This window comes from Primulina eburnea, chromosome 7 (assembly GCF_022965805.1).
Source record: "Primulina eburnea isolate SZY01 chromosome 7, ASM2296580v1, whole genome shotgun sequence".
NCBI classification, from domain to species: domain Eukaryota; kingdom Viridiplantae; phylum Streptophyta; class Magnoliopsida; order Lamiales; family Gesneriaceae; genus Primulina; species Primulina eburnea.
Window position 1 is genome coordinate 5,407,843 of NC_133107.1, and position 14,836 is coordinate 5,422,678.

At 33.6% G+C, this 14,836-nt stretch overlaps 3 protein-coding genes across 3 annotated transcripts; all 3 read right to left on the reverse strand.

Moving 5' to 3' along the window:
- Positions 1-46: 46 nt before the first annotated feature.
- Positions 47-1,357, reverse strand: LOC140836884 (transcription factor MYB80-like). The gene is made up of 3 exons (XM_073202749.1): positions 1,148-1,357; positions 906-1,035; positions 47-752 (listed from the first exon to the last, which is right to left on the reverse strand). Exons 1-3 carry the CDS (start codon positions 1,278-1,280, stop codon positions 47-49), a joined length of 969 nt encoding a protein of 322 aa, XP_073058850.1. The 5' UTR covers positions 1,281-1,357.
- A 2,258-nt stretch (positions 1,358-3,615) lies between these two features.
- On the reverse strand, positions 3,616-9,229 carry LOC140836885 (protein DNA-DAMAGE INDUCIBLE 1-like). Its single transcript, XM_073202751.1, has 16 exons — positions 9,066-9,229; positions 8,906-8,938; positions 8,676-8,812; positions 8,406-8,514; positions 7,848-7,964; positions 7,387-7,452; positions 6,620-6,682; positions 6,510-6,554; positions 6,141-6,202; positions 5,947-6,040; positions 5,688-5,780; positions 5,538-5,607; positions 5,320-5,390; positions 4,473-4,518; positions 4,056-4,081; positions 3,616-3,912 (listed from the first exon to the last, which is right to left on the reverse strand). The coding sequence occupies exons 1-16, from the start codon at positions 9,129-9,131 to the stop codon at positions 3,784-3,786; spliced, it is 1,227 nt and encodes a 408-aa protein (XP_073058852.1). The 5' UTR covers positions 9,132-9,229; the 3' UTR covers positions 3,616-3,783.
- Positions 9,230-10,300: 1,071 nt separating this feature from the next.
- LOC140837444 (uncharacterized protein At4g26485-like) lies at positions 10,301-11,146 on the reverse strand. The gene is made up of 3 exons (XM_073203605.1): positions 10,984-11,146; positions 10,691-10,889; positions 10,301-10,589 (listed from the first exon to the last, which is right to left on the reverse strand). The coding sequence occupies exons 1-3, from the start codon at positions 11,144-11,146 to the stop codon at positions 10,301-10,303; spliced, it is 651 nt and encodes a 216-aa protein (XP_073059706.1).
- Between the last annotated feature and the right edge of the window lie 3,690 nt (positions 11,147-14,836).

Sequence of the window (14,836 nt, forward strand, 5' to 3'; positions counted from 1 at the left end):
GACTTTGCTATATTTTTATGTGGAATATATTCTCGCCCCATTATTCTTAAAGTATAGGATTGATCAAATCGTCGGATGGTAAATCCCACAAGGAGCAGTCTGAGTTGAAAATACTGGATCCAATTCTTGTTTCTTTTCTGGTTCCGGAGTTCTCCCCTTGTTCATCCTCAAGGTTTTCATGAAAATGACCATGCTGGTCCCCTGCAGTGCATGTGCTCCCAGTGCACAAACTCTGGCTCCATGGAGATACATCCCCATTATTACCGAGAGATGCAAGTTCGTAGTGAAATTCAGAATCTGATCCTGGATAAGCATTAAAAGTTCTATCAAGATTCATAGAAGTTGCTCCAACAGGGTCCCAAGGCTTATTTAGTGGAAACAAATAAGGCGCTTTTATGGCCTTTGACAACCCAAATTTGATCTTTTCAATGGTATCATCTTTATTATCCTCTGGTTTAATGGAAATATTGTGGTTAGATGGAGCTGTTCCACATTGCTGCATCTGGAGGTCAATACGTCTCTTTGTGAGCAGATGAAGCATTTCATCTTTGAAGCACCCAAGGGCTGCTTCGGCCAAATTTGGAGCCTGTGGTGGTGGAAGTGTGGCTATCTCTGTTATGAGGTGAGAAAATGGCTTGTGTGTAACCGGATCAATTCCCATACCGGAAAGCTTCTTCTTAAGTTTGGTGTTCCAATGATTTTTAACATCATTGTCTGTACGTCCCTGCAGCTGGGCAGCAATTACAGACCATCTGTTTGACACAAGGTAAGCAATCCCTACTGTTAGAAAACCTTTCAGTACTCTTACACATTTCGTGCTATATCAAATCGACGAATAAAAAATAAATTTTAATCGTATGAATCATTGAATAAATCTATTTTCTGAGCTCGGTATGGGATATTACCGGTTTCCGAGGACCGAGTGAAGGGTTACTATAGTCTGCTCTTCTGCCTCTGAGAATTGTCCTTGTTTGAGGTCTGGACGGAGGTAATTGGTCCATCGCAATCTACAGCTCTTCCCACATCTCTGAAGACCTGAAAATTCATATTAAGTAATGAATCAGCCAGCTTGATAAATTTCCTTGAAGATTAGTAATGTTATCCCAATCACATATCAACCCAAGAAAATATTAGATCCGAGAAAAACCTGCATGCTTGGGAATGAGACGCCAATTCCTAGTTCCATTTTGAGCAATGTAGGACGACAGCTTCTGGTCTTCCTCCGGAGTCCATTGCCCTCTTTTGACGTTCTCCTTTTCACAGCATGGAATTCTACCCATTTCCAGGTATGAGGTCAACTACTTTATATGATTTATAGACAGGATATACGAATCTAACGTTTTGTATAGTCGGATGTATATTCTAAAGAGAGAAAATACTGAACATGCCGTCAGTTGGTGATCTTGGGTGTGTATCACACGGTGGACTGGACGTGTAGTTAAATAGAGAGAAACGTATGCACAGTGGTGGTATTGGAGTTGCAAATGCATATAAACTGCATGATTTTATTAAAGAATTCAACGCCCCATTGCTCGTGTGAAGCAGAGGCTGGTAGCTCACCTGCAAGACGCCTGGTCAACTCTCTCTCTCTCTCTCTCTCTCTCTCAATGTTTTATGTGTGTGTGTTTTGGGGTTGACTGAGGCAACAATAACATGAGGCAAGGAAAGGTGGGTTGGGTGGTTTACAGATTAGATCATACAAAACAACAGGGATCTTTACAGATTTTTCGAAAACTAAGGTTGCTGTCGCTTCATGTTTCTTGCAAAAAAAATCATGGTTTTGTCTCTATTTGATAAAATAATCTCGTTTGCCTAAGCATTGCAAAGGTTTCCTGCAAGAGTGTATGGTCGGGTTTTATTTACCTCCGTAGACAGACCCGAGTGTGTCTGTGTCTGTGTCTGTTTCTGTTTGTGTGTGTTTTATTTGGCTCTTTTTTTTTTTTTTTTATTTTGGGACTTGTGAATTGCAAAGGATTTCTTTTCGGCCCGGTATTTTTATAATGCTAAGCATGTCTTGTTAAGAGGAACTAAAAATTGATTTATTTCGGAGATGATGAATGGAACTCACAATCGAACCAATTAGATAAAATCAAGCAGAAGATCATTGAATTTGATTGATGTGAACTTAAGCCAGTTCTTGATCTCAAGTAAAATTACTAATATTTCTGAAAATATGATTAGAAAATTATGCTAGAAAAGTTTGAGATGCGGACTCAAATCGAAACAACAAACAACAAATATATATGTGAAAATCATGAATCTGAATATTTTCATCCAAAATCAAATTATAAAATTATGTATGAGCAAAATTTTCAAATATCTTAAATTTTGTCATGGAAAATTCTTGAATTGCTCTACGCAAATTTCTTGAATTTGTAATCTTTTTATCATTTTTAAAAAATACCTAAATTTATTTAAATATATGTTGGTTTATTTTACGAAAAAATAAAAAAAAGTGTGTATGTATGCCCACTTATTTTTTTTATATTTTTACTAGTAATATGATTAATAAATATAATAATTTTTGGAATGATAATAATATATCCATTGATTATTAGTATTCCAAATGGATCTATTATCATTCCAAATATCATCATTATTTTTTATTAATCATATCACTAGTGAAAAATAAAAAATGATAAGTGGTTAGACATAAATATACAATTTTTTTTCCAGAAAACTAATCAACATATATTTAAATCAATAAATGAATTTATAAAATTAAAGAAGCAAGAATTTTGTGTCATAATCTAATTATTATTATCATCATCATCATTATTATTATTATTCAGTAAAAATAAAAAATTAGGACAGGTACATACACACTTTCCTTTACTTTTTCTAAAATTAAACCAACACATATGTAAATTAACAAATAATTTTTATAAATAAAAATAAAAGAAACACAAAGTCAAAAATTTTGTATATATATATCGGACAATAACTTGTATTTTTTTGTTATTCGTCTCATATATCGTATAGTTTCCATATTTATTATTTTATCAATTTATTCTTATCAATAAATATATTAATAAATTCTAACAAATTTTTTACCCTATTAAAGCACTCAGTAAATAAGGTCAAAATGAAAAATTTCTTTGTAGAATTTATTGTCCGATATTTTTCTTAATTTCCGTAAAAACATATATAAGCTTATATATATGGGACGGATGGGTCGAAAACGGTTCACTTTATGCTATATCAGATGTAATACACCTGATATATTTTAACATGAGAAGATCAACTGTATTAAAGCATACACTTGTGTAACAAAATAGAAACACGATTCTTAGACATAAACAGAGTGGGATAACTTTGTGTACTGAAGAGGGAGAAATATAATATGGCCTTGCAAGTTGCAAACGAATAATTTTAATGGTCGACATTTACAATTTTTATCAATTCTTATAATGAATTATAAACTTTGTGTCGACTCTCAAGTTTTATAATCTGTATCGAGTCTTATAATGAACAAAACTTTGATATATAATTTTTTTTGAATTTTTAACCTATGTTTGATTTGTTATTTGTTCCCTGAATTTGCTCCAACTTCGTCATCAAGTAATCAAACTTGTATCGATCCAAATGCTCCTTGGAAAAACTCTGAATACTTTGACTTAATAAATGTATGTAAATTAAATTAAAATTTATGTCACCAGAGTCCTACACAGACTGTGGCATTGCTTTTGCCATTGATGACGTTCGAATGAATGAATAATTATAGTGTACATAAGTTACAACAATCACGAGTATACCTTCAAAAGTTGAAATAAATCTAAATATTCAGCCGCCAAAAAGAAATCCAGCCGCTTGTTCTTCATTGCCATCGAAAAACTTGAGCGCTTGAATCACTTGTTCCCTCCCAAAACCTAGCTCAACCAGCTTCGCCACCTTAGCTTCAAAGTCAGGTCCCTGCTAACACACTTGATTACTTAGATGTCATAGCTCACATAACTTCATCCACTTACCAAAATTCAAACTGAAGAAAACTAGGACATATGCAACTTTCCGGTGGAACTACAAAAAAGTGGAGATCAATGCAAAATAAAAAGTACCTGGGAACTGTTCTTGTCGGTACTTCCTGTAGGTCATATAAAAGATTAACATTAGCTCTACACCACATAATTTTCACCGTACACATACAACAGCTGGTGAAAAACTAAATCAGAAGTGAGTTTTAGCAAAACAAGTCTTGCAATGTAAATAAATGGTAAAAAGAAACATTTGTGTCCCTGGTAATTTATTGCGTTCCCAGAAGCTGCAGCAGTCAGGTACACCAGAAAACATTTCACAAAAACTTCTTATCTATATCTCTTGGCATTCATTTTAACTGCTCATTACAAGTTGCCATGCAATCTTGTTTTACCGTCAATTTTATACACCTTATGTTTGCATAGACATAGCAAGCACTTAAGTTGGACATGCTCAAATGAAGTAATGGTAGATGCTTAAGCAAATAAATTAGAACAAACCAGGAGGTGCTCCTGCTGGATTACTATCTTTAGCAGCAGATGTTGCCTGGTAATGGGAAGACAATAATTACAGGTTATCCAGTGGAAATTATATTTTAAATAAGAACATTGAAGTTCTAACAAAATACAGTGGTAAGAAAAGCTCTTAACAAAATTACTCAAGCATGCTGCAAATGATTTAACATTGAAGAAATGAATTGACCCCCACCTTAATCAATTTTTTGGAAAATTGAGAGGTAACCTGGCCTATAACAGGATAATAGTTCCTTATAAGGACAATTAGTGGGAAATGGGCAGCTTATTTTATGGCTTAGAAGCATCAGATCACACTATTCTTGCATAATAAGCCAGTCTCACAGTTTTCCAGATTACACTTAATTTATGATCCAAGATTTTAAAATTTGTGGTATTTTTTTTAAATTTATTCTAATAATAATTTCGAAAGTTGAATTAGCGATCAAACAAAAATCGTGAAACAAAACAGTAGTTGAAAATATAAATTTAAAAGAAAAATATGTGAGCATGTGAGAATTGTAGTTTGAATAGTTGATTTGAAGCATGACAAAAATATTTGATCAAAAATTTTGAGGATATTTTTTCCTTTTTTCCTTTTCTTTTTTTCGAGTAAGAACTACAACAAAAATTTCATCAGAACTCCACATCAGTGGCAGCTGATTCCACATCCTTTAAATTTTTTTCCTGGAAGTCAACTACAAGTAAAATAAATTCTGCTAATTTTTTGGGATGCTCAACTGGAGAAAATAAGCGAACACGTCAATCACCAACCAATCAAAGAATGAGAGAAGGTACAAATACAACTGAACTACAAGATTTTGTGAACCCTTACTTGTGCTCCTGAGCTAGAAGCTTCTTTGGCATACCGCTCTTCATCCAACAAGCGGGTTGGAATATCCTTTTCTGAATTTCAATACATATTTGGCAAAAGATAATTCAGACAACAAAATTCCTCAAGAAAAAAAAAACTGATGCACAAAACGAGTCACATCATCGATGTAAAAGTAAGCCTCGGATGCAATTTATAGACAAAAAATACTAAATATCAACCTGCCAAAAAAGGTACCGCAACCTCTCCTCCACCAACTCTGAGTACATTCTCCTTTAGGTCGATAATGCACTGCACATGATTGTTTGTAAAGTACATCTATATAAAAATTATTTATACAAATTATGGAAAAATACAGGTGAAGATAATACTTGGTGCTTGCGGAGCATATCCAGACCAAAAAGAAATTCCATGTTCGGAGAATCCAACACCGTGAATGAACAAGGATAAAATATGCTTCCTATCTGCAAGTTGCAACGAAAAATGTTCAAATTCAGAGGAATGTTGCTTCATCTAATACAAGAAAAAAGGCATCAGCATCAAAGAGGGATAAGAATATCAAAGACAGTAGACTGAACTAAGTCAAGGAAAAAGCAAAAAACCTAACGAATAACTCATATTGTGTCATACCTTGATTGGGGCAACATGTATCCGACCAACAATCTCAGACTGGCCAACTCCATGAGCAATCCCCCTATACCTCGTATCCAAAAGCCTCAACAATCTGGGAGAGTGAGAAATGGTAAATAGAATTACTATCTGCTTCATATAATAGCTGAAGAACCAACTAATTTCTTTAAGAGGGGGGAAACAGCATGTCTTACCCACAACGCTCCGCACAACTCCTAGATATAATTGTAGATTGCGCTCCACTATCAACAAAAGCCTGAAATAAATACAACTATAATGGCTTTCTTGGTTTATTTAAATAAGAGAATGTTTTGCATCCAACAATAAATGAGCACAAGTCTTCGATCAAATAACCGTGATGTTGGTAGAGCCTATATTTTAAGTTAATAAGAGTTTCAGTTAAAGGTACAGGTTGAAGCTACAGAACGGTATATGGTTCAATGGCTATATGTTAACATATAATCACACTCATATAAGACTAGCATTTGTGTGCCAAAATGCACATCGATGACTTCCTTTTGGTAGGCGGATTGTAAAACCACACTACTTTACCAAGTCAGTACCTTCAACGGAACACCATTAACTTCCATGTCGACGTACAACATTATCTGAAAAGAAACAAGATTTTACTCATCATCAAGAATAAAATGTATGGCAAAATAGACAAGCATACCACTCTTGCAAAAGCTTCAGGGTTGTATTCCAATGCAGCAGCCCAGTTCTCATCAATGCCTTTCTGTCAACCACAAATGCAATTAATAGGAACCCATCAATTATCAATTATTAACAGAAGACATGAATAGACTAGTTCAAAAGGCCATATACCAAAAAGGGGAAAGCTTCTAAACACAAATTTACAGTGTTTTCCATGTTTGGAACACCCATAAAGAGTCACAGTGAATAATAAAGCAAAGAAAATCAAATATTTAAACAAAATTTACTATCAATAAGAACAAAAAGCCTTAAGATTTCCACACAAAATAATATTGTTGTATTACAGATAACAACAGAAACAAAGTTCTTTGGCATGGTCCTTCACAATCACATAGCCAACACAAAAAGAGACAAATATTATGAAAACAGCAATTCTAAGTAAAGCTTTGAGCATCTACATCAATCCTAAAGGTAAATTATCAAAAACTTCACTGAGATATTGTAACCAAAGTAATCATGAGGTGACCTCAAAAGCTTTCGTTATCCTTGGAACCTTAATGAAGATGCATTATTTAACATGAGGAACTTGCATGAAAGATGAAATTTATAAGGTTTAAAACTTTAAAATCAGACAAACAATTTTTTGACAAATCTAACTAAATAAAAATTTCAGGGAAAATCTTGCAAAATATAAAAGAAAAAGAACATTGAACTCGTGATGAACAACCCAAGACAGTCAACATCAAATAACGACTCCTAAAAATGGAGAGGATGGAAAGAACGTACCTGGCGAATGGCAGCTTCAATTTTCCTTTGTGCGTCCACATCAAACGGGTCAGCATAAAGTAAAGCCTAAGTCAAGAAAAAACTTCAAGAAAATTAGCTTGCCAAATAGAAGTGCGAGAAAATTATATCAGATAAAATAAAGTGATCCATCATATCCGGGTCAGCTATTCGTTCCCTTATATGACCAAGTAGAAGCCAAGAAAAAATCTCAGGAAAAAAAATTATACAAAAACCATAATGTTTAAGTTCCAACTTCGAATCTCCAATTATTAGATGCATGCAAATGGTAAATCAACACATACAATTTCAGGGATATTCTCTTCGCATTTTTTTGGATATAGAAACAATTATGCAATCAAGTAACAAAACCATTCTACAACTAAAAATTAAGCCAATCATTCACAACTAATTGGAATCAAATGAGAAGAAGTACAAGGGTATATCATATGGGATTTGATTACCATCTCCTCTTCTTGTCGACGTCGTAATTCAGATCTCTGGAGATTGCGCGCACGTAAAAGGTCTTGCAACTTGTTGAGATCATTTCCAAGAATGGCTTGTGCTAACTCAGGATCGCTCTGACAGATGGCATATCAAATAATTATAAACAGTCATTTTATGTTAGTTATGGATAAAAGAAAAAACACAAAAAAAATCCATAAAATTAAATTTATAATACAGTTTATTCACATTTCAAAGCCATAAGCAACAATTTAGTATCTTCAAACATTATCAGCAGAACAAAGAAAATACTTGTGAGTGAAACTACAGAATCATCATGAAGAAATATTTGAAATGGTATTCACCCCCTACAAAATCCATAGATGAAGGCAGACTCCATTAAGCCAACAATTTGAATTAGCACATTAAGTTACATCTCTGTTAGTATTACTGTTCCCTTCTCACTTTTGTTAATAGAGATTGAACGATGGACATTGGTTCCGAAGTTTAACTTTTGCAAAGCATCTTGTAAATAGACTTGAAATTAAGTAGGCAGTAAAGAGCAGATTTCTTCATACCTGAAACAACTGGGTCATTACATTAGAATCACCTCGTAACTGCTGCTGGAAAGCGGAGGGGTTCACAGCTGAACCATCAGGATTGAAGGCCGCTTCGTTTACAGATGCTCTACAACAGGTCAAAACAAAAGCATTAACATACGTTCCAAGTGAAGGTAAGGAAGACATGCCAGAATGTATTAAAAATTATTTCTGAACTTGAATAGAATTATACATCATTACCAAAAAGAAATGCATTAGAAATCATAATTGCAACTTATTAAAGGGAACCTGGAATGGGAAGATGAAGCTTTAGAGACCATCATGACCAAATCTCCATCACCCACACCGAGAGCACCCAATTTCTCCGCATTCCTCATCTCTCTACCATTATACAGCAGCTGTTGCTGCTGGAGTGGAATCTGCGTCTGTAAGTGAATCAACGTTACAATAATGTGCAATTTAAAATTCAGAAAACAGATCACAAACCAGAAGCTTAAAAAGGGCAGATTTAATCAAACCTCAACTTCCAGAAGAGCTTTCAGATTCTCAACCTGTGATCAAAGAGATAAAAAAATTGTGCATTCATACAACGGTTTAAACGAGGGGAAAAATGAACTGAAGGCAAACCACGTCCTAAAACAAAGAAATAGGGATTAAGAGTAACCAAAAGAAAATTACAGATTCTTCACGATCCACGTCTAACGTAAGAATTTGCTCGTCGGCAGTCATTACAGTAATCTTCATCTTCTTCGGTTGGATTCAACTCGATTTCTTCGATGAGAAGCGAGACTGTCCAGTGCCTGATACGAGTCGATCCAATAACCTTTTTTCATTATATATTTATTTATTATTTATTATGTTATTTCTTATCCCCTATTATGCCTTTGTTTTTTCCTTTCAAAAAGTAATATAAAAAAAGAAAAAAATCGTATGTTATCTTGCACTCCCATTTTAAATTATATATATCTTTGATTTTCATTTTAATATTTTTAAATAAAAAATAAAAAACGCGAAGCGCGACGAAACATCAATTTTATAAGCATTAGCGTGTATAGTATAATTAAACCTTGATTTTTTTTTTAACTTTTATTGTAATTTTAATTTCAACTTTATTTAAAGAATCAATAGGTTAAATAATATATATAAGCATGTCAATACATTTGGACCTTTAAGATTTTTTGTTGGCAAAATTTGTGTGAGACGGTCTCACGGATCGTATTTTATGAGACATGTCTTTTATTTGGGTCATCTATGAAAAAATATTATTTTTATGCTAAAAATATTACTTTTTATTGTGAATATCGGTAGAGTTGACCCGTCTCAAATATAAAAATTTGTAAGACCGTCTCTCACAAGAAATCTACTCTTTTTTTTTTATCATTTTATACTGAAATATGTAATATTTACAAGTTCATTCTTATAATAAAATTTAATTTAAAATGTAAAAAACGATAAATGTGGTAATTTTTTCATGTTTTTGGACGAATCGAAACATTTTGTTTCCACATTTTGCGTTTAATTCATATTTATTTCTCTTTTATTTTAATAAATTTATAATTCACCTACAACTATGATATCCAATCATGTAACTTCTTTCAGATTCTTGAAATTATTATAATGTTATTCCTTTCATTATTTTTACTCCTAGTTTATAAAATATAAGATAAAAAAAACCATGAGATAAATAATTTAATTTTGAATTATCGTCTTTAAGTAGAAAATTTTAAATTATATAGATAAATTAATATCGAGTGAATTTCAAATCCATCCAAACACAATCAAACCATTGAAATTGGACGGAAGTAAAATGGTAATGTATATTACCATTTTGTTTCATTTTATCTTTAACTTCTCAGAAACGTGATATGTTCATGTAGATTATCATTATGACAGATAAATACAGGTATCTGTCGCTAATACCCGAATTTGTAAGTGCTGCTTTGCCCGACTGGGAATGTGTCGTTGCTACGAAATATACTTGGCCCATTTCCTCCCTTCCTATTAAGGTATCCAGGGTAATCACTGAGGCGAAATGGAGCTGCTTCAATGAACTCCAACCCTGCCTGTTTACCCAATTTTTTGATCTCCCATGCACTGAATGGATACTCCGTTTTGTGAGTCACATGCACTTCCCCGCTCTCTCTGATCTTTACCATCCTCGCAGCATTTCTCAGAAATCCCCGCACCACTTCCTGGTGAAGCCTGAAACAAATGTAACACACACATACACTCTCCTGTATAATGTGTGAAAAAGAGAACAAAACAAGGAGAAGTAATGAATGTGATCGATTAGTGAACGGTACTGGATTTGCATTGTGTTGGTTTCTTTATAGGTGAAACCGGCATGTGGAAAATTAAACACGATTCTGTCGAACAATCGGTTTTTCAGGAGTGGATGTTCACACATGGTGCTGGCATGGACTCTGTGTATTACTGTACACCCCTTGTTTTCCAGCTCCACCAGATTTGCGGCCGCAGTTGGGTGTTTGACCGCCAACATTTCTGCGATACGTAAACAATCGGGCATCGATCAACTTCATGTACATATGAATACATAAATGAAATATGTCCACACATGTGCTTGTTTTTACCGTACCTTTAGTGTCCAGCGATGTGGCGACGATGTTTGAAGCATGGCCGAATGCTCTAGCCAGGCAGGCGGCGAAGGAGAAATCTCCCTCTCCGACGAGCAAAATCTCATGCCGATTGCTGTAGTGTTTAATCCATTTCTCGGCTTCTCCTTTGTCACCAGATTGCATCACTGTGTATTCCATCAAATTTGTGGATTGTGGGTTTTAAGCACCTTGAAGATATGGATTTATTTATAGTATAATATAAGAAATCGACATGATTATTATGGTTAATAATTTGAAGAGTCGGCTATCGAATTCTTGGTAATGATTACTTGGTGTTATTTCCTAAAGACGAATCTTGTTGATGCATGCATGATTCTGAGGAATCTGTTTCATATTAGTGATGGTTTATGGGATGTTCATCAGTTTCAAGATGTATAATTTAATTAATTTCAGATTAGAACTTAATCCGCTTGGAATGTTCCATACTAATTAATGGTGCCTAGGATTCTTAGAAATTATTAATTTTTACATGAAGTAAATGTGCTGGCTGGTATAGCTAGATTCAAATATTTTCAACTCTCATATTCTCGCCTCTAGCTTCTAACTCCTAGCTAGGGATGACAATAAGTAGGGTATGGGTCGGATTTCATATATTCATCCACATTTATTAAATCCATCCTCATACCTATTGGGTATTGAATTTCATCTTCATCCACATACTCATTGGATTATCGGATATTCATACCCTACCTAAATACCCTATTATCATATACAATTGAATTTTTTCAAATTTAAATTGTTTCAATGAAATTATGAATATTTAACAAATTATTTAAATGAACAATAAGAAAAATTATTAATGATAAAATTTGCAAAATAAACTTTATAGAAAAAATAACAAAATATTAAACATAGTTTATATTAGTTAAACAAAAGTACGTAATTCAACAAAAATAAAATATTTTTCAATTTTTAAAATCAAACATGGAATAAGCTCACCAATGGAGAAGATGAGAAATTGAATGAAAAATAAAAAAGCGGTAAAACCTTGAAACGTAAAAGTGAAAGTGCAAGGGAAGAGAAAAGAAAAAGTATCGATTTACTTGGATTTGAGAAGATGAATCTTTACTATAAATAAATATAATTACTATATATATATATATATATATATATATATATATATATATATATATATATATATATTAATTTAAACGGGTAATTGGGTCGGGTGTTGGTCGGATTATATCAAATCCGCCTCCATACCAAACTCGAAAATCCCCGTACCCAATTACCCGATTATTTAATCGGGTGTAAAAATCCCTCTATACCTTCTTCTATTCGGGTCGGATATCGGATCCTCCAACATGTTCGGAGAAATTTGCCATCGCTTCTCCTGGCAATGAATTATTATGATTATTAATTACTTCCTTCATCTAGTACTTGTCGTACTCGTTGCATGTTTGTACAGTACGGCTTTTGTAATAAAGTTATCTTTGGATTAAAATTGCTAAGGGGTCAAATGATAAGTATCAAAATGAATGGGGATGATTGTAGAATTTAAAAAAAAAATGTTTATCTCTTTAATTAAAAATATAATCTAATTGCATTCATTTCTTTAAACTAAAATAGCTAGCGAACCGATTATCTGCTTAATAACACGTAAACCTTGCATTGAACTAATAGCTTAGTAATTCTAGCGCCTCCGTAGTAATCCCTAGTGCCTTAAACCGAAATTTTGATTTTTTAAGCATTTATCAATTATTCTTTAATGAAAAAGTGGATTTTTTTGACAATTTTAAACTTGAAATTAGACATGCATAACAGTTTCTCGGATCCGTTTCTGGTCTGGTTTCCACCAATTCATGATCGGCAGATTTGGAAGCGGTCGGAACTGATTCGACATCGGTTTCAAGGTAAAAACCTTGGAACCAATCCGAACTGCGGACTGGTTCTATAATTATGGTATGGGTCGAACCGGTTCTGGATTTCGGATCTGAAATCCATTATCTTTTAATGGGAAAATTTTTTATTGAGTTTTTTGAGTGGAAACAATATGATTAATCATTAAAAAAAACTTATACATTGATTTTTATAATTGAACATCTAAAATTCATCATGATTTATTAAAATATATTTCGAATACTTCGGATATTCGTCTGGGCTTGAGCTTTGAAATTTGTTGATCGCTCTATGTCACGCCCCGAAACTCGGGATTGACACTGGCGTCGCTCATCAATCACAAAATCGAAAAAACGGCCAGCCTCGTAGCACAGTATAAACCGAAACCAGTTTATTTCCAAAATTCGCAAAAATAATCATTGTCTTTACAACTGAATAAATTGAATAAATTGCGGAAGCGTTTACAATTAAAATAAACCTACTAAAATTCTTAAATCTTTGCAGCATAATTCTCGATATTTAAATAATTTCACCATCCCCAAAATTGATCTGGCTCTTCTTGTTCAACTTGTTCCTCTGATTTCTCTTCGGATTTATCTGGGAAGGTTGTAAGGGGTGAGTATTTAGGAAATACTCAGCAAGTGGGGGCCGTTCGAGTACACAACAACATGCATAAAGAATTCGAAATACACACACACACACCATGCATAATTTGACTCATACCACATTCGTATCATTGACCTGACACTGAGATTCCTCTACTTTCAATGGTTTACTGACGTCAGTCCCTAATTTTTATTCCTCTAAGGGGGTGAGGCCGAATCGGTTATATCCCCACCGTATGAGGGTCATATCATAGTTGGGATTCCCTCCCATTTCAAGTCGAATCCTCATAGTGTCAACATAAAACCCATGCAGAAATCGTAACCAGAAGGGGTAGAAGAGAATTGTACTCGACCGAAATTCAATAAAACCAAAACTCATGCACCGAAAATACACATTTTAAAACAAGCCCACTTACCTTAAATTTCTTGAAGAAAACGTGAAAACTCCGGTGGCAGGACTGTGGCAGCGCTTCGCTGTGCTCGAAAATCCTAAGGAACTAGGGGAGGGGAACTCGAAAATTTGAGAGTAAAATGGTGTGATTTTCGAGACACTGAGCCCTCTTAATTATAGGGGTTGGTTGCTATCCTGATCGTGTATCAAATCGCGTTTGAATTCTGAATTAAATCTTCATCTAAAATCGTGATCAAATCTACCTTTATTCTTTATCCTAAATTTCGAATTGTATGTATATATCACAAGGATAATTTTCGAAATTATGCCTTGCCCAGACTGCAAAATTTCAACTTTTGTGTCTAATTCCCAATATTCGGTAGATTTTGGACTTCCTAAAATAATAAAAATTATATTTCTTAATTCCCACAAATTTGCTTACTTAAATCCGAAATTATTAGTATTTTTCCACAAATAATATTTGGATTATTTTTCCTAAAATCCTGGTAGTTGAACTTTTAAATATTTCCCAAGACTGCATTTATCGCGTAGACTCTCCCTACTATTTTCGAAAATCCTTAACAAATATTCCAATATTATTTTCGAAAATTACATGATAAAATCCTCAAGATTTTTAGTTCCAAGATTGGATTATCTTCTTGCTTAAATCTTGATCCAGGTGTATCAAATCTTAGATCTGTATCCGGTAAAATTCTGCATAACTAAAAAAATACACATGATATTATTTAAATTCTTGAGAAAAATATCGTACACGGTAGAATTATCCAATCTAAAAATTACAACTACTATCACGATAAAATCGAGATCTCGGATTTTACACTCTAGTTGTCCTATTCTTTTTCCGCCTGCAAACAAATATTGCAGGCATGTTAACATGCTAAGTTTTTCTAGCTTTAAATTAGTTTTTTGTTCACCAGTGATTCTTATACATACTGAAAATATTGATTGTGAAGCAAA

Coding starts and splice junctions, on each gene's coding strand:
- LOC140836884 (XM_073202749.1), bottom strand. CDS start 1,280: ATGGGTAGAATTCCATGCTGTGAAAAGGAGAACGTCAAAAGAGGGCAA. Junction 1,036..1,147: donor TCTCATTCCCAAGCATGCAG/GTTTTTCTCGGA, acceptor ATGAATTTTCAG/GTCTTCAGAGATGTGGGAAG. Junction 753..905: donor CACTCGGTCCTCGGAAACCG/GTAATATCCCAT, acceptor TGTGTCAAACAG/ATGGTCTGTAATTGCTGCCC.
- LOC140836885 (XM_073202751.1), bottom strand. CDS start 9,131: ATGAAGATTACTGTAATGACTGCCGACGAGCAAATTCTTACGTTAGAC. Junction 8,939..9,065: donor ACGTGGATCGTGAAGAATCT/GTAATTTTCTTT, acceptor CTTTGATCACAG/GTTGAGAATCTGAAAGCTCT. Junction 7,965..8,405: donor TAATGACCCAGTTGTTTCAG/GTATGAAGAAAT, acceptor GCCATCTGTCAG/AGCGATCCTGAGTTAGCACA.
- LOC140837444 (XM_073203605.1), bottom strand. CDS start 11,146: ATGCAATCTGGTGACAAAGGAGAAGCCGAGAAATGGATTAAACACTAC. Junction 10,890..10,983: donor CACATCGCTGGACACTAAAG/GTACGGTAAAAA, acceptor TACGTATCGCAG/AAATGTTGGCGGTCAAACAC. Junction 10,590..10,690: donor ACCAACACAATGCAAATCCA/GTACCGTTCACT, acceptor CATTTGTTTCAG/GCTTCACCAGGAAGTGGTGC.